General features: G+C 37.2%; 3 protein-coding genes across 5 annotated transcripts in view; 2 read left to right on the top strand and 1 right to left on the bottom strand.

The window, feature by feature from the left end:
* The first annotated feature begins 5,197 nt into the window (after positions 1–5,197).
* On the top strand, positions 5,198–6,249 carry LOC138000161 (transmembrane protein 187-like). Its single transcript, XM_068846364.1, has one exon. It carries the CDS (start codon positions 5,330–5,332, stop codon positions 6,107–6,109), a length of 780 nt encoding a protein of 259 aa, XP_068702465.1. The 5' UTR covers positions 5,198–5,329; the 3' UTR covers positions 6,110–6,249.
* A 1,436-nt stretch (positions 6,250–7,685) lies between these two features.
* Positions 7,686–19,008, bottom strand: LOC138000160 (ELMO domain-containing protein 1-like). Of its 3 annotated transcripts, none has more exons than XM_068846362.1 (10): positions 18,873–19,008; positions 17,427–17,592; positions 14,109–14,137; positions 13,890–13,987; positions 13,059–13,188; positions 10,751–10,859; positions 9,802–9,826; positions 9,574–9,642; positions 8,686–8,819; positions 7,686–8,419 (listed from the first exon to the last, which is right to left on the bottom strand). In XM_068846362.1, the coding sequence occupies exons 2-10, from the start codon at positions 17,569–17,571 to the stop codon at positions 8,211–8,213; spliced, it is 948 nt and encodes a 315-aa protein (XP_068702463.1). In that variant the 5' UTR covers positions 17,572–17,592; positions 18,873–19,008; the 3' UTR covers positions 7,686–8,210. The 3 variants fall into 3 exon arrangements, with proteins under 3 accessions (XP_068702463.1, XP_068702464.1, XP_068702462.1); XM_068846363.1 differs by lacking the exon at positions 18,873–19,008 and adding an exon at positions 18,759–18,866 and having other exon boundaries at positions 8,093–8,419; XM_068846361.1 differs by lacking the exon at positions 18,873–19,008 and adding an exon at positions 18,320–18,455 and having other exon boundaries at positions 8,093–8,419.
* Positions 19,009–23,091: 4,083 nt separating this feature from the next.
* LOC138001089 (uncharacterized) overlaps positions 23,092–23,696 on the top strand; it is a 15,296-nt gene continuing 14,691 nt past the window's right edge. The window contains exon 1 of the mRNA XM_068847754.1: positions 23,092–23,306. The gene's annotated coding sequence lies outside the window, so the exon portion shown is untranslated. The remainder of the gene's footprint in view (positions 23,307–23,696) is intronic.

Below are 23,696 nucleotides of genomic sequence, written 5' to 3'. Positions count from 1 at the left end.
GAAATCTGTGAAATTCAAGCAAAATGATGTCTCTTGTGAAGTGTTGGTCACTGCAATTGATGTAAAATGTAATTTTACCTAACAAATAAATACAAATCAGGGGGAAACGCTTAATATAGTGACGGACTTCCTGGAGGGGGGACTGGAAATTAGACATATCAAAGGCCTTTTTCTCAAGACCTAGCCGTACAACCAGCGTTAAAATTTTCCGAATTAGTAAACAACATGTAGACAAAACCGTCAACATTTTTCCAAAAAGTTCTATCAGACAGTTTTTCAGTTATTATTAAAATAGACGAAAATCGAAGTTTTTGTCATTTGTGAAAAACCCGTCTGGCAGATTTAACTATTTATTTCTCTACATAATTATTTTTTCTCGCTTTCGGAAAATTCGGAAATTTTGAGGTGGGGTTGTACGGCTGGTTTTCGAGAAAAAAAGTCTTTGAAGTGTCTAGTTTCCAGTCCCCCCTCCAGGAGCTCGGTCACTATGTTTAGCATTTTCTCCTGTTTTGCATATATTTGTTCGGTAAAATTACATTTTACATCAATTGCAGTGACTAACACTTCAGAAGAGACTTCCTGTTGCTTTGATTTCACAGATTCCAAAACCTTGATCTTTTTCTTCGGAAAACTGTAGTAAGCCACCTTAAGTGGAACTACGATCAACACGACGATTACATTACAACACGATCCATTCGAATCGATCGTGTCAATGCAAAACCTCCCTGTGCTTCTGGTCAATGATATTACCAAACGAACAACAAAATGAATCCATTGCTTCCATTACAGGAATTTAAAAAGACGTAGAAAGAAGATAAGAAAATAGCCCTCAACGGCCAAACAACATAAAAAATCAAATCAAGTTTAAAACAATTAGATATCGTCGTCATGGGGAATTCGCAGTGGTCTCCCTTCCAAAAAGACCGTAACCCCATCCGAACGGGCTTAACTCTAGTAGACAGACGAAGTGTACGTTAATGACATTCGAAAACAAAAAATAAATCCATCCCACCTAGTACAGGAATCAAAAACGTGAAAAGAATACTATAAATGAAGCCTCAAAAAACCAAAGACAAAAAAAAAAATCACCCTATACAAAAACATACAAAATTACTCTACTTTCATTTATGCACAAACAAAGCAAATGAATGAAGCGGCCGATCTCCAGTCAGAGTTCCAAAGAAATCTCACCTTTTCAGTCACACGTGCCCCTCAACGACTTTGGGTGGACATCAATCCAATGTTTCATGACATTAGTCCTGTTTACTTCGTAGTAGTCGAATTCATCATGGAACATTTGACTGACGTCCACCCACAATTTAGTTTTTGAAAAATAAAAAAAAGGCGTTGAGACGAGCTTGTGACTGGTAACCGCTGTAATGTGTAGTTTCTCAAGAAACCGATTTGAATCACCGTAAAATTATACATTATTATATAGATATTGATGAAATACCAGGATTTCTCCTTTTACTAAAAAATCATATCTGAACGTATCATTTTTATCTTTCACATGTGAGGATATTGCTGTCGTCATGGTAACGAACACGATTAGCCCATAAAACGCGAGCTTCCTCTTCATTCTACGATACTTTTGTGCTTTAATATAATTCTTCTCTACTACAATAACATTTTTATTGCAAATTTTACATTATCATGATTTGTTTTTCATATCTTTCATATCTTGTTTCATGTTACACAACATGCGTGTTTTAGTGGTTGGTGAACACTTTTTCATCATTTCGAAAATGAATAAAACAAGTTGTTTTAAATCTAGACATTTCATCAATACCTATATAATAAACAGAACATTACATGGCCGCTTGGGGATACGAATTTTATCTTCTCGTGCTGAAAAAATCTCTCACTCGTTCGCTTCGCTTACTCGTGAGAGATACTTTCAGCACTCGAAGATAAAATTCGTATCCCCGCGCGGCCATGTAATATCCTCTATTTTTCTATGGCATCTTTGGCCGTGAAATGGGCCGATCTCCCCTGTAAATGTCATCTGTAGAGCGCAGGGAGAAATAATTCAACGGCAATTACTTGGCAGAAGCAACCGTGACCGGCAAGGCAAACTTTACTTTAATGAAAAAGTCCATATATTTGGAGGCCTTTTTAACCCGAAAACAACCTCTTTTTTTCTTCCTTATTTCTACAAACCTAATGAACTGGTAATTGTAAAAGGGTGTGTAATTAATTGTTGTCATTACGACTGAAAATTCAGCAAACACATCAGTAAAATGTGGGAAATCAAAAATGTTTTAATTCAGTAATGTCTAGAATTGCGCGTAGTAATTAGATGTTGCCACAATATTACGACATCCAACACGATTTAGTCCGAGCATTGGCTACCTATTTCTAGCAGTAAGGTCAGTGTAAGGGTTGGCGGATTTTTGGTGAGGGTAAAAGAAGCTGTTTCTCTTTGCTTGAGTGCCGGAGTTTAAGGGACATATTGTCAGGTAAATTGCCTGTATTTTCAGATGAGAGTGACGTTGCAGTTGGGGAGAAGAGCATGGCTACACTTATTGCCCTACTCAAAATCGTCATGCATCTAATTACCTGCATTTCGGGACATGCATATCTGCCCCTTACCCAATTAATTGACACAGACAGAAAGATTGGCTGCGTTCAAATGCCTCTGTTTGAGGCTGCAGCCATTTATTGTAATTTAAGTATCTTAGCTTACTATCATGATTGCAACATATGAGTAGATTTACCTTTGAAAAAAGGCTTTGTGGATCTTCTCAATAGAAATATCCTTTATTTTGTCCTCAAAGCCTTTCCCTAAGAAATTATTGGTGCATGACACATTAATAATTCATGATAAGGCAATGAAATAAGTAGTTTACCTATGAAAAAGGCTTTAAGTAATCTTTTCACTGGAATACCCTCGGGAATATCCTTTATTTTGTCCTGAAATCCTTTCCCTAACAAGTTATTGGTTTACAACATCGGCCATATTAATGGTAATTCAGTCATGATGATACGGGAACAACATGGTATGTTACCAGGAACCCTAAGATTCTTCTTTCGTCAGTCCAACCAGGTGATTCCAACCACTCTTGGACTTACTATGTACCCTAAATGTTATTTAAAACACTCCAAGATTTACATCCCTAAAATCAAGCCTTTGCTTTTGCACTAAAAGAAACGTAAAAAATTCAGTTAATTCTGAAGTAAGAACAGCAACCAGATGAGCTTTTCACACTCAGAATTCACAGCATTGTTGCAGCTGCGGCCATGTTCTCAGGGCTACTTGACTCCAAGACACGAAGCAACTGAGCAGAAAGCAAAGAAACTAAGTGCTGTAGGCCACTGCAGGTTAGTGGTTCTTAGTGGTTCTTATTCTTCTTGTCATCTTCTACACACAAAAAAAGCCATAATGATTCCTTTCAGCCTAGCACTCCGCCTACGACGAAATTGTTCTACCAACGAAACGTTCAAGATTCGCACTACTGAATTAACGACATACCTTCTGAAACGAGGTTACAAACACGAAAACGCGCCGCAGACATTCTCCGCATACATACCACCTAAACAGATTAACAAACCTGAACGCATACCTTTCATAACGACCTTTAATCCATCAATTCCTTCCATCTTCAACGTAATAAAGAAACACTACAATCTACTTCTTGCAAAAATGCTTTCCTACATCTACCTGTTGTGGCTTTCAGACGCTCCGCTAACCTTCGAGACCTGCTGGTAACAGCTAAACTGTCCCCTAATGTAACTCATTCCACCAATTCCGCACTTAACTTTTCGGTTCTTTTCGCTGTGGCAAAAACTGCGCTACCTCCCGGCGGGTACTCCCTTATATGGGCTATATAGATATGTGACGCGCCAAAGTGTATGGTTTTTTAGCCGTTTTGTTCTGAAATGGCGTATCAATGTTGACCATTTTGGTCTGAAATAGGGTATAGTTTGTGCACTCTACTCTTGAATTGGGTCTGTTTTTTTAGACGAAGCTGCTTCTTCATCATTAGGCGATAAGACCATTTCCAAATGTTTACGCCAACCGTATATCCTACTTAATAAAAGCGTACAAACATTGCCTTTAAGATTGGTCTGGCCTAGGGAACTGATTGTAAGACAGGTCTGATATCCATGTAGGGTATTGATTTAAGGGTCAGGGGCCCGTTTCTCGAAAGTCCCGAAAACTTTTCGGGCCCGAAAAGCCATTTGTGAAAGTGCCAGCCGCTTGATTTGGAAAGCCGATCTTTTGACATGTTTTCAAGGTAACAAAAAGAAAAGTGACTGTGCAGTTTGACGACTTAAATCCTCTCCGTTCTTGAAGTACAAAGGGAATTGTGACACCCGAAAATGTCCCGTAAAGTTTCGGGACTTTCGAGAAACAGGCAGGTCTGAAATAGGGTAGGGAAATCACAGATTTTGGTCTGAAATAGGGTAAGGGTACCAGGAAGCCTGCCGCACACCCCCACCCAATTTTTCTGGAAGTAGACATTCTTCTCTTCTAGCGAAACACGCTCCATTAATTTCCACAACACTTGCGAAACTAAAAACCTTATCGACATGATTCAATGTAACCGATGCCATCTACAATACATAGGAGAAACTAAACGACGTTAAAAAGACCGTTTTAATGAACACCGCCGCACTTTAGATAACGCTAATACGAAATCCAAACCTACTGCAGTCGGAGAACATTTCCTCTAATCTCCCCACAACATTTCTAAGGACATGCAATTAATTCCTATCGAAAAACTATTCCCAACACTGAGACTCAATCCGTAATTCCAACGGAATTAGACGGTGGAGGTTTTACAAATCTGACTTCGATTCACGTCCATTTTAGAAAGCGGGATTTTAGATGAAATCGAATTTTCTCGGCGTTACATCGATAATTACTTTTGCCTTCTTTCAAAGCAACAATGTAAACTTGTAATCTTACCAAGTAATTGCTTTTCCAAGCATCGACTTGTGGTCAGTGAACGTCTTAAGTCAACGAAAATTATTTCCATTCAAAATAAAAACGTCTCCGAAAACACTCTGCTTGCAGTTTTGACCACTAACAAATCAGCAGACCCCTGTCGCCTTTGTTAGCATTCGGCGGCGTAAGAGTTAAGTGGAGTTAACGACGTTTAAAACGAATAATAGAGAAGAAGTCAGAAAAATATCACGACAAACCTTACATTCCTCTTTGCTCGACACTCGGCAGCGAGACGGGTTCCCGCGCTTATTTCCCGCACGTCTGCCTCGATTCTAAGAAAACCGAAGAAGATCTGGGCTGAGTCCCGATTCTCGAAGGAAACCCACTAATTGCGGGAATTATCCCGCACATTCTGCAGTTGCCTTCGTCTGTTTGTTAATGATGTTCCTTTCAGCGTTTCTTTGTGTTCTAATTCCGCTGTTATCAGCTTTTGCTGTTGTAAAGACTTTCTCGGTCTTCGAACGCGCAAACGTTGAACTTGGTTTCCACCATTACGCAGAGAAAGCCGACCCTGACACCATTCTCAAAATGCCAGCTAATGCTGTTGTTAACTTAGGTTATGGCATGGTTGGATTGTACTGGCTGCGAAGAGCAAACAAGCAAAGACACAAATTGAAAGATGAAGCTTTCTTTTTTTACGTGTTTGCTTGGATGTCCCTATTTTATGGATTTGTTCAATTCGGACGAATCGTTACTCAAACTCGCTCATTTGCGATCTTGGATCAATGGTTGACCCTGCCATTTTTTGCTTGGATCGTCTGCTGGAACGAGTTCATGTATCGAGGATATTGGCAAACCCCTCGTTTCCTGTCTATAATGCGTATTTCTGTGTTGAGTTATTTCGCGGTTTTATTTCACGATTTTGCCTTTGAAGCCGTACTCGGGCTTCACATCTTAACTGGTGTGGTATATTCTCTCCGAACACAATTCAAACCCGATCTTGGAACTCATAAGTCCTGTGTTTTCTTCTATCTTGCACTTATCTCTTGCGCTGGATTTGTTGTCTTAAAACTCTCTGATCACTATTTGGCTCGTTACTCGTTGTTCCAAACACTCACTGGACATTTTTGGTCCAAAGTTTGTGATGTTACACAAATTCACTTTGCTGCAAGTTTCTTTAACAATTTAAGAGCTCAAGGTATTAAGGAGAAAAACTAATTTAACCCAGGATATTGTATAATTTCTTTGGTTATTACTGAGATGTTTGCACACTGATTAGTCAAAGATAACAAAGCTAATAATTTATGCATACAGGTTAAGTGCAAAATGAAGCAGTTAACAACAAAGAACATCCGCTTTTACACGAATGGAGTCTGCATGAGTCTTTTTTAAGCATTTCAAAAATCAAACTCGAGCTCCCCTCTGCATTTCTTGAATACTCTGAAGAGCTTACAAAGGTTTATGGAATTGATTCGTATTATAAGAATCAATCCCATAACCCACAAGACAATTACTATTATTATACATTGTAGTCACCATCTGTCTTCTCATTGGCTAAAAGCCTACAGTTAATTCTGGGAAACAGCACAACCTACAGATTATTCACTAATCTGTAGGTTGCACGCACAATGCATGATTTCCAAGAGCAATGTGTTTGAAAATAAACTGTGATCACTACGATAATGCGTTTGTCGTTATTTTCTTCAAAACAAATAATATAACAATAATTATTGTTAGATTCGGTTTTTGTGATATATCCGGAATAATCAAGGTCTCGGTTAGTGTTATCAGCCTCAGCCTTCAGCTTCGGCTGATAACACTTACCTCAACCTTGATTATTCCGGGTATTACAAAAACCTCATCCAATAAGTGTTTATTATTGAGGAAAGATTTTAAATGGAGAAAACAAAAGTTGCCAATCCAATGCTACTATAATGGATGAATTTTTTTTAGGGAGGAGGCTGAGGTGGGAATAGTAACTGATTAAACATGCAAAAAACAAATAAAATTTGTCAGTTTTATTACTTTTTAAAACCCACCATATCAAATAGTAATGCAAATAGTCTGAAAGTGTACTAGTATGTACACATAGTGCACCCATCATGGCTACTACCGGTATTTTCAATAACTTATTACGCACAAATTATAATGAAAAGCCCAAATAATCACTTTTGTGTAAGATGACCTACGATTCAGCTTCTGGAATTACTTACAACAGAACTACTTAGGAACAGGTCTCGAAAAGTAAGAAGTAAACATTCAAGTACGTGGTCAAAATCTTGGGTTGCAATCATTCTCACCAAACTTGGATATTATTTTAACAGCCACAGTTATGGAATGGACACTGCTTCAACATTTGGTAAATTTGGCCAGTATGCAAAAAAATTCTAACAAGATATTTCATTTAATATATCAAGCTTGCAGATGCTAAAATTCCCAAGTGACTACCCTAAAAAAGGCTCACATTGGTGGTCCGGGAATGAGTGGTGAAGCCACTGCCGCTTAATTACCCGCTCATTTCTCGTGGCTTTGCCACTCGTTCCACAGTGCCCAGTAGAGCCTAAATGCAGGCTACCAAGTGACTGAAGTTTTGCTAATTACTGCAAGTAATAATCAATGGGGAATATGGTGAATCATAAAATCAATGTCCTTACATTCCACGATTGTTAAATAATAACTTCTTTCACGGCCACTTTTGGGAAGGTCCCCTACTATTTTTGAGAGGAAAGACAATGTGATGACCCAAAAGGAGGATAAATAATTTACTGGTTCATACAAAAACAAACATTTAGGGCTCCTTCCATAAGATAAAGGGTGTTTTCTACAAAAAATATATTGAAAATTATTTAACAGAGCATCACAAAAAAGGTCCAAAAATATTAAATACTGATTTAATCAAGTTACTACTATCTCGGAGGGGGGGCTCACATATAAAATGGACAGGGAGGCTTGTCGTACCTTTTAGGAAATAAAGTGGTTTTGGTACCTCTTAGGGTGTTCAGCCTTAAAAGGTCCACAGCGGAAGCTTTAGCAGTACCTTTTAGGGTACCGAGTCGAAAGATCATGAAAGGAGACATTTGATAATTACCGGTGACTACTTTTTTAATTTTGTGTAATTAAAACCCATAATTTGATACCTCTTAGGGGTGAAAAAATTTTCATGCCACACCCACAAGACAGGATCTTGGTATCTCTTGGGGGTTCTTTTCAAATTTTTCGACAAGCATCCCCGTCCTTTTTATATGGGAGTCTCCACCCCCCCCCCTCCCCCGGCTATTATCTTCATACTGAAAATAATAAATAGTATAAATATTAATTCCTAAAGTTGTTCTGCACTTAAAGTAGAAACAGACGAAAGAGATGCTTCATCACATGTAACAGAGTTGTAACTCAATTCTAGAGTAACATTAGTGTTCCTGAGAAGTTCTGTCATCTTCTCTGCAAACTTGTCTCTTACTCGACTAAACTCCATAATGCTTTCAGGCTCCTCACTAATCCAAAAATTGCTGAACTCAAAAAACAGGTAACCTAATATAAATCAAAAAATCAAGTTAAACAGAAGCTCCTTAATAAGTGTTATTTATATCTGCTGTATCTGTTGATTTGGTTTGCAAGGGATTGTACTTCAACAGTGATCAATAAACGTTCATTTAATTTACTATCCATTGTTGGTTCAGAGTCTTTCTTTCTGGAAGCAATGTTCTTTCTTTTGCAAAACTCTTTATCCATAAATTTGCATTAATTTTGCAAATGCCTTTTCACAGAGTTTGTAAATTTAACAAAGATATACTCACAATAAACCTGATGAAAATCAACAACTGTAGGTCTATCCTGTTTAGAGTTGTAAAAGTGGTTCCTGAGAATCCCTTTGTTGAGAAGCTGTAAAGCTAATGCAGTGATGTTGATACCTGCGATGGCATATGAAAACCTATAAAAAAAAAAAAAGAACATTTAAAGAAATAAATAACAAACACTGACAAATGAAAAACTAAAAAAATACTGACTTGGACAACCGTGTAATGGCTAAGAGAAAGATGGAAAGGTGCACAAGAAAAAATGGTGGCTAATGTCTAGTAGCTAGTTAGAATGTGAGTGAGAGACATAATAGTGTCAAGAGTTCTGCATGAATTTTGACAATGGTGAGCAGCACGCAAATCACATGTGAATCCCATGGGAGATGGGATGGTGGAGTGGTAAGAGCACTCACCTTCAACTACTGGTAATAATCATTATTTTCATGTGGCAAACAGAACAGCACTTTCCAGTTGGTTGCTCAAAAAAAAATAACATCAACAAGTTGTGCCCCAAAGTATATGTTCACAGCAATTGCACCAGAAGAGAAATGAACCAATGGGAAATGATTTTTCAGTTGATCCGGAATTCCGGAACATTCGGATCACTTTGTGAGGTATGCCTGAATTTACGAATTTTTTCCCAGAACATTTCTGTTCCATTAATTTTGATTCTTTTATTAGTAAGTTACCCAGTTCTTCAGTTTTTCAAAATTTGTGGCAAGTACCCCGTGTTATTAAAGCACCAAAGGTACTCTCGGGTAAAATTAATGTGTTTTGGTGTAGCTATTTGCTTTGTGTGCAAGAACTTTTGTGCTTCACATTTATTTACAATCATTTACTAAATTTTTGTAACTAATTATAGTAAAAAAACTGTACAACCCAGCTCACCAGAAATGAGGGTGATGAGAATGGGATAAAACTTTTCTTGCTGCTGCAGTGTGTTTTGATGCAAAAAATCTAAAAAAAAAGCAAACAAACAAAAATTACCGGTAGGTCAAATAAACTACACTATCAGTTCACAACTTGCATCTAAAAATTAATTATTTAGAAAATAACTTTGTTCAAAAAAACAATATTGTAAGGAAAGTTTTGAAAGCAGCAACAGTCTGTACTTACTGTAAGTTATCAAGGGCAAGCACACCTGAAAACAAAAATACCTAATATTAAATTCCCGACAAAATAAAATGGCCTAAGAAATCTTCATGAACAGCCAAGATTAGTCAGCTAGCAGAACTAGGGATTTGCCACCTTTAATAGGAATTATTAGCTTTAACTTTGTTTATTTTAAAAGAGTAACAAGTTAAGCATAAAATTTTCTAGTTTTCTAACATGGTGCACCTGGTCCAATTATTACAAGACACAAACAAAGATAGAACAAGGACCATGACACTGAGAACTCTCACGCCTTCCATTTGTGAACAGCATGTGTGTGAGTTATTGACTATCCTACACTATAGGTTGGGCTCTGTGATTTTATTGAAAAGACTAGAGGGTCTAAGCATTTTGCCAGTGGAATTTCAAAGGAAGCATCTACTCCAGTTATTTCAAGAACTTACATGTACGTGTTGGTAGTAATCACAGTGTTAAACCCACACAAACCTCCTATTTAAACTATTTAAACACTCAGGAAGAAACACAAATTTTTATTCTTGCATGAATTCTATGCATGCATACCAGGTGATCTGGTGACGTAATTTGGAGAACTGGGAAGGAGAATTTTAACGCCGTATCCCACGACCGCGCGCGGCCTTAGGTATTGTTTCCAAACTCCCTGCAGTATTGCCATCGCCGAAACTCAACAGATCATTACGTGTCTACCACATTTCCTGTTACTGAATGAACATTCAAGTAGACCCGACAAGATCTAACCTCGCCTATGCCATGTTGAATTCGAAAATAAGGCCGCGCGCGGTTGTGGGATACGGCATTAAAATTTTTCTCCCCAGTCCTCCGAATTACGTCACCAGATCACCTGGTATGAACTGAATAATAATTAAGTCTGCAAATTCTCTTTTTTTGTATCTTTGTTTATCTTACCCCTACAGCATTAAAATGCCTAACTTACCCATTCCTCTGAAGTCTGTCTGAGGATCTGTTCCTTGAAAACCAATATCTCCCCACTGTTTGGAAATTCTCTCCTTCAATTCAGTGTTTGGCATCATCAACTTCCACAACTTGAAAAAAGACCATAAAGTTATCAGTGAAAATACAGTAAAAATAATGGTATTTAAGATTTAATAACACTTATTAGTAATTATTTTATAAGGCCAAGTCATATGCTGTATCTGAGAAGTATACACAAGATCATTATAAACATGGGAATAAACCATTCTATAGTTATGTGCTCAGTTACCAGGCCTTTGAGTAAAAGCGAGGCTGGAGTTTACGTTATTTTAATACAAACCTCACTGCTTTTGTTATGTAAAGAGAAACTCTTTAGCATTACAAAAACATGATTTACATAAGAAAAGCAATGAGGTTTGTATCAAAGCAAGGTCAACTCCAGCCTCCCTTTTATTCAAAAACCTGGTAACTAAGCACAGAACTGTTAATGGTCTATTCTGTTTTCAATTGAAACTTAAACACTTAAGGACGTTCGCGCAAAAATTTTCTAACATTGATTTTTTTAGAACTGCAAATTTTACCATTGAAAGATGATGAGTTAGTGATGTCAGAAATGTAAAAGAAATGGGGGGTCACCACTTCGTTTTGGAGAGAACTTGCCCGGAAGATCACCCTAAATCTGAAAAAATCCGGCTTCTTTAGTGAATAAGGCCACAGTGTCTGTAAGCCCAAAAATATTGTAATTACATCTTTGAAGTGAAATGTTCTCTACCAAACTTTGTTCACGTGGACCCATCAAGTGAATTTAGTGAACTGTTGAGGTCCCTTAAAGAATATGCAAGTTCACATTTAGCGACCATTGTTTTATGAGCTTTGCAGCCGCAAGATGGCAGGATTCCATGTCCCGAGGACAGAAATCTTGATATTTGTTTAACTTCCCACTTCCCACATAGATTTTAAGTTCATTTTTGGACAATGTGGAGATAATTGTAAATAAAATCTGTTCCTGAAAAGAAAAGTAGGGGTCACCGAACATCCAAGATCATTAAATCCAAGCAAAGCTATAGCAATGGCCATCTGCCCTATCATAGTTCATTTTTGTTCATGCACTTGATGCATGACATGGCATGTGAATTTGAGTGCCCTGTAAGGATGTGCAGTAGCAATGGGAGCGAACGTCCTTAGGTGAAATTACTTGAGGTGCTTAAAAAGAATTAATGACATGGTTCACAACCCACACCTAAAAGAAGATTTGTGTAGTTGTTTTTACAGTGTACTTTCAGATTACACTAGTCGTGTGTGACAAATAAAGCATATGTGCATGACTGACAGAAGCCAGGTTGGTGTGCTTAATAAATTAATATTATTTGTTTTTTCCTCGTTTTGGATTAAATCAAGGCTGCCAATAGTGGTTCAACAAACCGACAATCCAACTGGGCCAAGCAAATCATGTCAAATTCAATAGTTATTATTCAGCCTAAGAGGAAACCATAACAAAATTTCATTGAAGAAATGAATCTGACAATAACTTAACCTAGGGCACTGTACAAAACACAGGTCATTGTTTTACCAATACAGAAACAACCCTAACCGTTTACAAATGCTAACTTTAAGCCTCAAAACGTTTGTTTAGGCCTAATTAAGCCTAAGGTTAGCTTTCATGGATGTTTAGGATCCTTTCTGTATTGGTAAAACAATGACCTGTGACCTGGACCTGCAACCTGTGAGTGACCTGTGTTTTGTACCTGCCACCTAACCTTAACACAGCCAAAATTTACAGAAATTAAGACTGGCTTTTTTGATGATATCCAATTAGTCTAAGATTGTTTTCAGCTGTTGTAATTTAGTTTCAAAAAATCCAGGAATGGGTCAGCCAAACTGGTCAGCAGTACACAACATTCTATGCACCAGACCCCAGTTGTTCAAAGGATGGATAGCACTTATCCACCGGACAAATCACTACCCAGTGAATAAGTCATAGCAAAACCAAGAACAAAGCCTATCTAATCGGACTTTTGGTTGGCCTCTTTCTGGGTATTTGATTACACAATTAAATGCCATTAAAAATCAATAATATTAATAAATCAATAATGCATTGTATTATTAGTAGTAACTTAGCTAGAGTAGCAGAAATTTTTATTAACCTTAAAACCTTCTAGTTTGGGAGATACCCTACTAATGTGGAGACACATTATGAAACAAATAGTCTCTGTAGCCTAGCCATTGTCTCTTGTGTCCAGAGAGAAAAACATCCTTTGACACTTAACAACATGAAGCAAGAAGAGCAATGTGGTTATTAAAACCCATACTTGCATGAGTCTTTCCTCATGAGAAGGATCATTTGATGAATATGACTCTTCTCTCAGTTTCTCTACTTCACAACAGAGGTCTGAATAACCACATATCTGCTTCAGGCAAATAACCATGGAATCAGCAAACCTGAAATGAAAGGGCAGATTAAAAATTCATGTTTGCAATTTTGGAAAAAAACAATGTAACATGTTCGGAAGATGTTTCAAAGACTAAGCATTCTGACTTCACTACAACAAGACTTCAATGTGAAACAGTTTATCAAGGATATGTGAGTCAATCCACTGCTCAACGTGACATAAGCTAGGATTCTATACAATGCATTAACATTATACTAAGCTAACTTATACAAGCATTAAATTAACACGAATTGTGCCACGCCTGATTATTATTATTGGTCTCATACCACTGAACCAATGCTGGGAACAGTATACTTAGCCCAATAAATTCAAATGTGATTTATTGCATAATTGGAGGATGGTTGAAAAGGAAGAGAAGTGAATTACATTGTAAAATTACTGTAAGTTGACTTGTCCTGTGTAGTCCTTTGTTTCCCATAAGAACCTGGCCTTTACACCAACCTTGCTTCTTACCACTTTTAAAGCACCATATGTTCACTATAAAATAGCACTATATGTTCTTGTTTACTTAATATATGTAGTATTGCCTTGCAGGATCATTTTAATTGATTAATACTAAGTCTTAGCAAGTTAGATAAAGAATTTATTATTTGTGAAAGTGTAGTAACACAATATTGTGTTTTCTTCATTTTTTTCTATACATGTATTTCTTGACTATGACAAGTTCTTAATGCAAGTTATTCTTCTTACCCAGTTTCTTGCGCTCTGTTTATTTTCTTCAAGGTGATTATTAATGCAACTGCATCTTGAATATTAACACCAGCTCTATCCACAAGCTCTCTAAGTTCCTGTTAAAACCGCATTTCACAAGTTAAGTTCTTTGTTTAAAACCAATTTTACACGAAACCAAAAACTAAAGATATCCTTCCCTTTCAAAGGAAAAAGCTGTATTTACAATACTTGTCTAACCTTTTTTCTGGACTGCCTCAATGATTTTTCTGGGGAAAAGAATTATACAGACATAACAAATTATTTCATGGTTTGAATAAGTACCAACACTGAGACAATTTGTTGGCTACTTTTTCCCGGCAAACTGAAGTAATCAACCCTTTGAGACCCAAACCGGCCTGAACCGGACTTTACTTGGGTTAAATGCGGGTAAAGGAAGATTCTTTCAAACTTAAATTTTATTGAAACCCCTGATAATGATAACAATGGTAAAACTATTATAATTATTTTAAAAAATTTGAAGAACCTCAAAATTTTCACTTTAACTCTTTCGACCCCGTGGGGTTCCCCATTGACAAGTAAAATCGTCTGGCGTTAGACAGAGTAAAATCTATAAGTGGCACTCTTGGGAGTGAAAGGGTTAAAGTGCTACAGTAACTGTGATCAAAAAATTCACTTTCCTTTTTCCTTCAGATTTTGAAAGCGTGTTTGCTTGACACCTGACTGGCAATTTTTTGAGCTTCGAAGTTTATCCAAAGGCCGTTTGCTTTAAGTGCAAGTTTTGGGTTTCACGGTCCGACATTATTCGTGTTCAAGACTGACTGATTGGACCTCAGAGTGTTGGATTAAGGATAAGATGACGTCAAAGACTCACTAGCTTAAAATTGCTTAAAAGTCTGAAAACTCGAAACTCCCATGCTGCATATTGATTTAGGCACGTGCACACGCATTGCATTTTTAAACTAGTGAGTTTTTGACGTCATCTTATCCTCGATCCAGCTCTCTCAAGATTTTGAAGAAAGTAATGGCGGATCATTAATTAGAAAAATTCCTCTCAAAATAAACAGGTGTCTTTTTTAAATGAAGGCTAAAACTTCGGTCACTTGGTGTTCAGTTAACATAGTTTTGAAATACAAAGAAAAAGTAGAATTGATTTTTGCTCATAGTAGCTCTTTAACCCATTGACTTCTGGGAGTGAGACTCGGCAGATTTACTGTGCCTAACGCCAGACGATTTGACTCGTCAACTGGGGGCATCCTAGGTCTCATGAAGAGTGAATGGGTTACCGTTATCAATCAAAAACTACCGGTACATGTATGTCGTCTCCATTAATTAGTTTTTCGGTGAGTGATTAAGCAAGATTAAATTTACTAATAATATCGGTCATAATAATAAAATTATTATGGCACATTTCAATAAAATCAGAAAACGAAATGATACTGTATCTGAACTGTAGATATGAAATTAAGGTATAGGCCACTTGGGAAAATACCATAATAATCTTTGTCTGTCCCCCCAAATTTTGCATAAGCATTGTTTTCAGTTTCCCTTGGGAGTGAGTTAAAATGGTCCCAAGAGAAAACAAAAACAATGCCCATTCAAAATTTGGGGGGACAAACAAAGAGTATTATGGGATTTCCAAAGCAGGCTATGCTATGATCTTCACAGTTATGGACGCAATTTTCACAATTGGGTAGAGAAGCCTGAAAAATTCAAGACTTCACAACCTTCTCTGGAGCAGATAATTCAAAAACAGTAATATTATTTTTATCCTTGTCAGTCGGCTAACAATGACATGATTATAAATGAACTGGAATTAGAATAACATTTGTATTGTGTCACTCTTAAGAGGGAAAGGATTAAAGGAAAAGCTCTGGTGATTTCTTTTGAACTTTATACAATGTAAATTAAGACCAACGTTTTATTCATATATTTTGTCACTTTCAATACTGTACTTCTTTTCAGTCTATTGTCACTTTGACACTAGGCAATCTTGGTTAGGGGCTGTAAACAAATTTTGAGGGCTTCTTAGTACCAGATACAATTTCCAAGGACTTTAAAGGCATCAACCAATGTCAATCTCGACATTAAACACACTGTCAACTAACTTTTAGCATGCCACAAGTTGTACACTAATTTAGAACCACATATTAACATTAATTATTATTTTGACATTCACATACTATTAAGGTGCTAATAATTAATATACAATCATGAAAAAATTACTCCATTCTGATTGGCTAAGATAAAATTATGCAGTTTTGAGGTAACATATGCATGATGCAGAAATGAATGAAATGATATGTGAAATGAATCATAAATGTCTATTAATATGAAATCAAGTGAAGCTATGATCCTTCCAGTTATGAACACAATTTTAGAAATTGTATACAGAAACCTGAAAAATTCAGGACTTCAACGGGGTTTGAAGCCATGATGTTATGATGCCGGTGCGACGCTCTAAACAATAATTATTGAACTTGACATCTTGAATTTTTCAGGCTCCTCTATACATTGCTAAAATTGCTTCCATAACTGCAAGGATCATAGCTTCACTTGATAGTGCAGAAAATTGGTAATTCAGTACAAAAAGAAGTAATAAACCAAGCCTTCTGATTGGTCAATGAGCAAACAAAGTCAGAGGTAGCCAATCAAATTTCTGCATGATTGCATGATACGCATGCGTTGCTTTTGCTTACTATCTCAAATTTTTTCATGTATGTTATTAAATAAGTAATCACACGATTTTTCTCGTACAATTTGGAATATATAAGCACTTGAAAAAAATTTTCAGAAGACTACCAATTGCACTCGCCAATTTTGTTTGTCTTTGAAAAATAATTTACTCATGCTTATTTATTCCAAACTCCACTCAAAATCATGCTATTACCCTTGTAAATTGCAGGCACCTACTTCAATCACTTCTTTTATGAATGACTAGGAATAACATGAGAATTGAGAAGAATCATTAGCCCCTTTCACCCCTGAAGCAACCCCCATTGATGCGTACAATCGTCTTGAATGACATTGTTGACAGAGTAAAATCTGCTTACAAGTGTCACTCTTAAGCCGCGGCTACACGAGCGATTTTTGTCTTGTGCCAGTAATGCGATTTTTTCAGATTTTGTCGTGTTGCCTGCGTGCCAGGGTGGCTACACTTGTGACAAATTTTGGCGACAAATTGAAGGCCGCGCGAATCGCATACTTCAAGAGACCTGGGCACTATAAAACGACATTCCTACTTTAATTTCATTGGCTAAATACTCTTTAGTTGTGTCGCAAGCGCGGGCAAAAAGTTGCAGGATGGCTACAGTGGCAACTATCTCTGCAATTTTGTTACAAAAGTTTCAACTCTGGCGACTTTTTTCTTGCGTCGCCAGTTCAAGGGTGGCTACACGTGTGATTTTCAGCTCGCCCTGGCAACGTGACAAAGTTTGAAAAAATCCCATCACCAGCGCGAGCAAAAAATTGCTCGTGTAGCCGCGGCTTTTGGGAAGAAAAGATTAAATGGATTAAACAGCTTCTCTGCAAAAAGGAACAACAGCCCTGCAAGCTTACCAACTTGAGCAGTCCTTGGTGCTCCACACCTTCTCTTGTAGCAGATTCTCTGTAGCTCACACTGACCAGTTGATAAATGAAGCAGAAGCTTGACCAGTCGCCGATACCAAAAGAAAAAAGAAAGATACTCCCAAAATTCTGCCATTATTTCTTCACTTCCTTTGTTCTGTTAAACATAGTGTAAGAAATATTCACCATTACAAGTTAAGGTTATTTTTTTTACCTGAAATCATTTTTACCCAAAACATATACAGACAACAATATTATACCCTCCATGATAAGGAAAACAGCAAAGTGTACCCAATTAATCTGTTTACAAAGTCACATTAAAATTTTGTGTCTTCCAAGCTCAACAGAAGATGTTGCTAGGAGTTAATTATACTTCCATTAATATTAATTTTGATTAGACACTAAATCACCGATCAAAATATCTCAAGACATCAATGGATACATTTTAAAGTGAGCTATTAAGATCCTTCAATTGTAGATGTCAACTAAAAATCACCACCATCTACATGCAAACTGTAAGACAATGTAGGACCCTTATATTTTAATTTCCATCTAACATCAATTACCACAACAGATCTAAACAATTGTGTAAATTTTGTTGTTCCCTGTACATATACTACTGTTAGATTCAAACTTAATTATAGAATGTATTTTAGAGAATCTATATACGATATAGTATTCTATTTCATACTCCATTTGAAAATACAAGACATCATAAATTGACCGACTTTTCACGTTACAACAATATTATGATCACCGCCTCACTCAACATAAAACGTAACCTCATAAAAGATTATAATTCATCTTGTCTCTTACTGAACTAGCTCCTATGTAAGATTTTATAAAACGTAGGTGAAAGAAAATAACATCTGTCTTTGCATTACCATTACTGAAACCTTAAGAACCAGCAAAATTACGTATACAATGAAGAAAACTGTCACAGCTGGAAGAACGTTGGATAAAGAACGGATTTACTCAAGTGTGACTGAATGAATCCTGCAATAATTCTGTAAACCAAAAGTGGCTTTATGAAAAGGCCCACTCATAAATTGGTTTAGATGGGTGTGACATTCAAAATTATTCATGGCTCGTCCCGAAACAAAATCAGGGATATTAGACAACTGTCTATCGGAAAACCACGGTCGAATGCCTACGGATGAGAGGCGGGTAAATGTCAGTGTAGGTAAGTCTTAATAACTTATGCAACTCATGACGGACAACAGATGGCCAACGTTAATGCATAAAAGAAATTTGGTAATACTAATAGCCTTCAGTAAACGCGAAACGAACCGTTCAGAAATGCTTTAAGCCAAAATTTGTCACCTGTCATTCCTGTGTTGTGGGACCAGGGTGTCTGAGACAGGAAAAGGCTTGGTCTGGAGCGTTTGGTAAACAGATTAGTAGGAACCATTTTTAAAAGAATGAAGCAAAACTTACTCTCTCTCTGACGTAAATCGTTTCCTGATTACTCAACGCGGTTTGCACAAACGCCTTTGAATTTCCCCACTGATCTTTTCCAGTTCTTCCATAATTAGCTTGTGATTATATGAAGAACTAACTGTTGCTGTGTGCGACGACTCGTGTAGACTTACATAACATGATACACAAACTATCGTGTGATAGGAGGATAGACGAGATTGGACTCGGACTGCGGACCACGGACTGGTATAAGTCACACGGACTACAGACTGGGTTTAAAATACTGACTACGGTATAAAATTGGGACTAGGGTATCAAATGCGTACTAAGGATTAAAAACAAGGTAATACCCGAATACCATAATACCTGAAAAAACTGCACAAAATTTAATTGTGATTCGGCCTCGCGAAAATATCTTAACAGCTCAAGCGTTCGATTTTGTCACTTTAACATTCCATTCTTAAAATTTAAATTTAAATTGTGCAAATAAGTGCGAAGATCACTTCTATCTTTCGTCTACAACCCGCATTTCAAATATACATTTCTTCCAATGGTGAGATTACGAAACTACGAAAGGAACGTCTCGATCGGAGCAGTTCATGGAATGCAGTCTCCGAAATGAACCATCCCACCTGCAGAAATGTATATTTGCTGCCGCGCTAGCGAGCCTGGATCGAGCGAGCATGGCAGCAGACATAGGGCGTTTTCCATTTACCAAGAAATTCCGGAAATTCCGGTTGGGATGTAAATGGAACACACGTTTTTGGTTCGTTCCACTGGAAAATTTCCGGAATAAATGGAACTTCTGAAAAGGTAGTCCTGTTTTCCAGTTGGAAACTTTCCGATGGAAATGCGTGTTCCATTTACAACTTTTGAAAGGTCTTACCACTTCCAGGCTATTCACGGCCACATTTTTAAATTTTGGCGCGTAAAATCGCAATCACTGGGCGGCGAACGGACCTGAGTTAAATGGAACACGTTTTTCACCCGATGGAAATTTCCACCGAAATTTCCGGAAATTTTTTGTAAATGGAAAACGCCCTATAATAGACTTGTTTCCATATCTCAAAGTGCCCTTGGACGTGAGGTGCCTAAATCACTGGAATCGGTCAGTGCTGAAAAAGCCCAAAGCCCTTAGAAATGCTAACCTTAGGCCTAAAACGATATTTAGGCTTAAGTGTTAGCATTTCTTAAAGGGTTTGAGCTTTTTCAACACTGACCGATTCCAGTGATTTAATTTCATTCCCAGGCACCTCAAGTCCAAGGGCACTTTGAGATATGGAAACAAGTCTTTACCAATCTGTACATCCTAACCACAATGCATCTGGATTTCCTACCGAAATGCCTTGCACGCCCATACGGCTACGTAATGACAACACGGGTTAGTGAAACTGCGTTTTTTTTGTCTTGCGATGAATTTCTCTTTTATGTTATTGTCATGAAGCCGTTTGATGTTCTTCAAATTCTTATCTCCAATATCAATAGATCAAACAAAAACAACAAAACGTTCTATCATTCACAAATTGTTATTGTTGTTGTTGTTGTTGTTGCTGCCATATTTTTTCTTAACTTCTCGAAAAAAATATTGTCCAAATTAATTAATTTTATAAACAACTGGAATAATGATCAACAAACTTTGTAATCGAGAAATTATTGTTGTTGTTGTAGTTAAGAACCGATTTCATTGCTTATTTTTGATGACAAACTTCATGCATTATATCAGTTCAACAGAAATGGAAACCCTAAAGTCTTTGCACAACTCACTGACGAAGAAATCGACAAATTTCTCCTCGAAGCAGAATCATCACTGATATACAATAGAAAAAACAATATTGTCGAGATCAAACGGAGTTGATAATATAAATTGACCACCGCACAGGGATCCTAATTAAAAGCTGACGTTTCGAGCGTTAGCCCTTCGTCAGAGTGAAAACTCTTTTCCATTATCCACAAATTGTTGTTGTTGTTATATTTTCTTTTTTAACTTTTGGAAAAAAAATATATTGTCCAAATTAATTAAACGACTGGAATAATGATTAACGAACTTTGTCAAATTTTCCTGTTGTAAGTGGTTGCTGTTCATCAACACAATATTAACCTCAAAATTTAACGTTCAGTGATGTATAAATTAATATATTATTTTATTCAAACCAAGCAAAAAGCAGTAACAAGAATATCATTGCTACTACTGTTGAGTTGATATTTTGTACTGTCAGCTACTCGTGTTATTCACAATTGAAACAATTCATTTTTCATTCTGAAACAATTCAAGTATACCAAAAAAAAACTTGTGTGCTTTATTCAACTCCGACACTGTAGTTTCCCTTGCCAATTGTAATTGCTTACGTTCTGGTTACATACACGATTTTCAATAAAGTTGTTTTAACTGACACCTGGGCGGCACTTTTTTTACATATTGGGTACACTAGTATAAGTGATATTCAGTGATGCTTGTTCTAAAACTCATTAAGAATATTCATGATGGGAAAGCGAAAGAAATGTATTATTAATCAATACAGCCGAACCTCCGGTTGCGACCATCTCTCCTCGCCGACCACTTTACCAAAATAACTAAAGTTTCCAAACAAAATTACTATATTTGGAACCTCTTGTAAGCGACCACCTCTCGTTACAGGCGACCGCGACCACTTTTAGAGCTAACAGTTTGAAATTTTCTTTGTTTTTAGCTTCCGTAAGCTACCACTTGGCAGGTAATAGGGTGGAAATTGGATGATAAGGAGTTGCAACGTTATGATCACATTCCCTCAGCAGTACAAGAGAAGGAAATTACTCAATGGGAAGTACCGGGGCTTTCTTCTGGAAACTGTCCGTTTTCGTATGAATAAAACACTTAATTTTTTTTTTAAATGCACATACACTGTATTCTATCAGTCGTAAAAGAGACGACCTTAAATGTTTAATAATTACATAAATTAGAACTGGTTTCCTGATTGACTGTTCTCTCAAGAACTCAGTTTTCACTTGAACACCTCGGTACGATCGTACGACCAACCAACACTGGCGAGAAGAACGGACTCATCTGAGGTCTAGGTCTAGTGTTTTTATGCTTGTTAACATGTAAATCACGAGATAGACTATTGATCGAGTTACGAGTTGAGCTGAGTTTGAGTTGAGTTTGAGCCAAGGGCTGTCAAATGTAAAGTTAGCAATCCAATCCTTCTTAGTTCATGTTCAATTCCCTCACGGTTAGACAATATTTAGGATTCAAATTGTAATTGATCGTGAGACTTGTTCCGTTCGCCTTATTATCGCTTATTAGGGAAACTCTAATGTCATGTGCATAAGTATCACCAAACTAGTGGACTAATGCAAATGCTACATTTTGATTGGCTACGCTACTAGAGGACTATTAGTAATAGTCCACGAGTAGCGAAAAGCGTGACGCTTTCTTTCATTTTCTTAATTTTCTCAAGGGTCACGGGTCAATAGCCCATTCGGCTTCGCCTCATGGGCTATTGACCCGTAGCCCGCAAGGGCTACGGGTGTAATTGTTAAGTAGTCAAGGCTAGTGACGAGTAGTAACGGTAGGTAACGTGGAACAACGGCTAGTGATGTGCAGTAACGTCTCATGACCTCTTCTTGTTGAGTTTTAGAGCACTATCCGGTTTTTCTCCATTGACCTGGAGCTAAGTTGATTCCTCCGAGACCTGAGCAAAAACGGCGATTGTCGTTTTCTCGTGACGTCGAAGAGTTAACGAAAACCAGCTTGACACAAACGTTGAGGCTCTTGTGCCCTCATGTGCTCTCGTGTCACCAGGAAAAATCTCACAATTAAAATATATCGCACCTGATTCATTCGACCCAAGTATACAAATGGTAAGCCACTGACTGTAAATGAAACAATGACGTCATAAACACTTTGAATTTTCGCTGAATCATCCATCATAAAAAAATTCATGAATGTTATCATTTTCTTTCCTGTTTGGTTTCCATAACAATTCAACTTCTTACTTGTATGAAGAAAAAAGGCCACTTCAAAACTGAATCAGTTCTCATTTGATCAAGTTTGAGAAAAGCAAACCAATCCTTTCGCCCAGTGCTGGTAAGTGATTTATTGAGAAGATATCGATTTTGACTTTTTTCTAGTCTTGAGTCACTTTTAGTTATTCAGGATGAAGTTTTTATAACCGGATATTGGCCTAAATTTTCTAGCCATCGGCAAAATTTAACAAATGAAATGTATAGTTTGAGATAATTGCGAATGGATGGCACGGGCAGGCTGTTGAAGCTACGCAAAGAAGAAGAAGATCATACAGGATTGCGAAAGATATATCTTGATCGTTCTGGCTCTAAAATTTGTAATTTTAATTTCCCACCCTCCCCTTGTCAACCCCTGTAAGTTCAATGGTCGCACCCAAAGAATTTACAGCAAGCGGTTGGGTAGTTGCTTTTTGAGTGCGTGCTGCGAAGCAGTTGTTTACCTAACAAAAGGTCAGTATTTCTTCTCTTCTTTGTTTTAATTTGTATAGTACAGACAAACACATTGCGTGAGAGCGGGGATCGATACTCAGGTGAATAGCTGACTTCGATCGCGAGCCCGTATCTCCTACTGATCGCACGATTGTGTGACTTTGAAGCATTCTTGAGTAAACCTGAACGAATTGAGCGAACTGAGGGGTTTACCTCGATGTAAAAATCTGTGAAACTTTTTCTTTGTTTTGTTAGCTCGTGGTAGGGTTAGGATATTGTTTGATGTTTTTTTGCTCTTTTGTCTTCCTTTGTGTTACGTCATCTGTGAGTTTCACAGGTTTTTACACCGAGGATGAGCCGAACTGAGTATAATTTGAGCTAATCGAGAACAAGTCGCTCTTAAAGCGACTA

This window comes from Montipora foliosa, chromosome 4 (assembly GCF_036669935.1).
Source record: "Montipora foliosa isolate CH-2021 chromosome 4, ASM3666993v2, whole genome shotgun sequence".
In the NCBI taxonomy this organism is placed as follows: domain Eukaryota; kingdom Metazoa; phylum Cnidaria; class Anthozoa; order Scleractinia; family Acroporidae; genus Montipora; species Montipora foliosa.
Note: the sequence above shows the minus strand (reverse complement) of the source record. Positions and strands in the feature narration are given on the sequence as shown.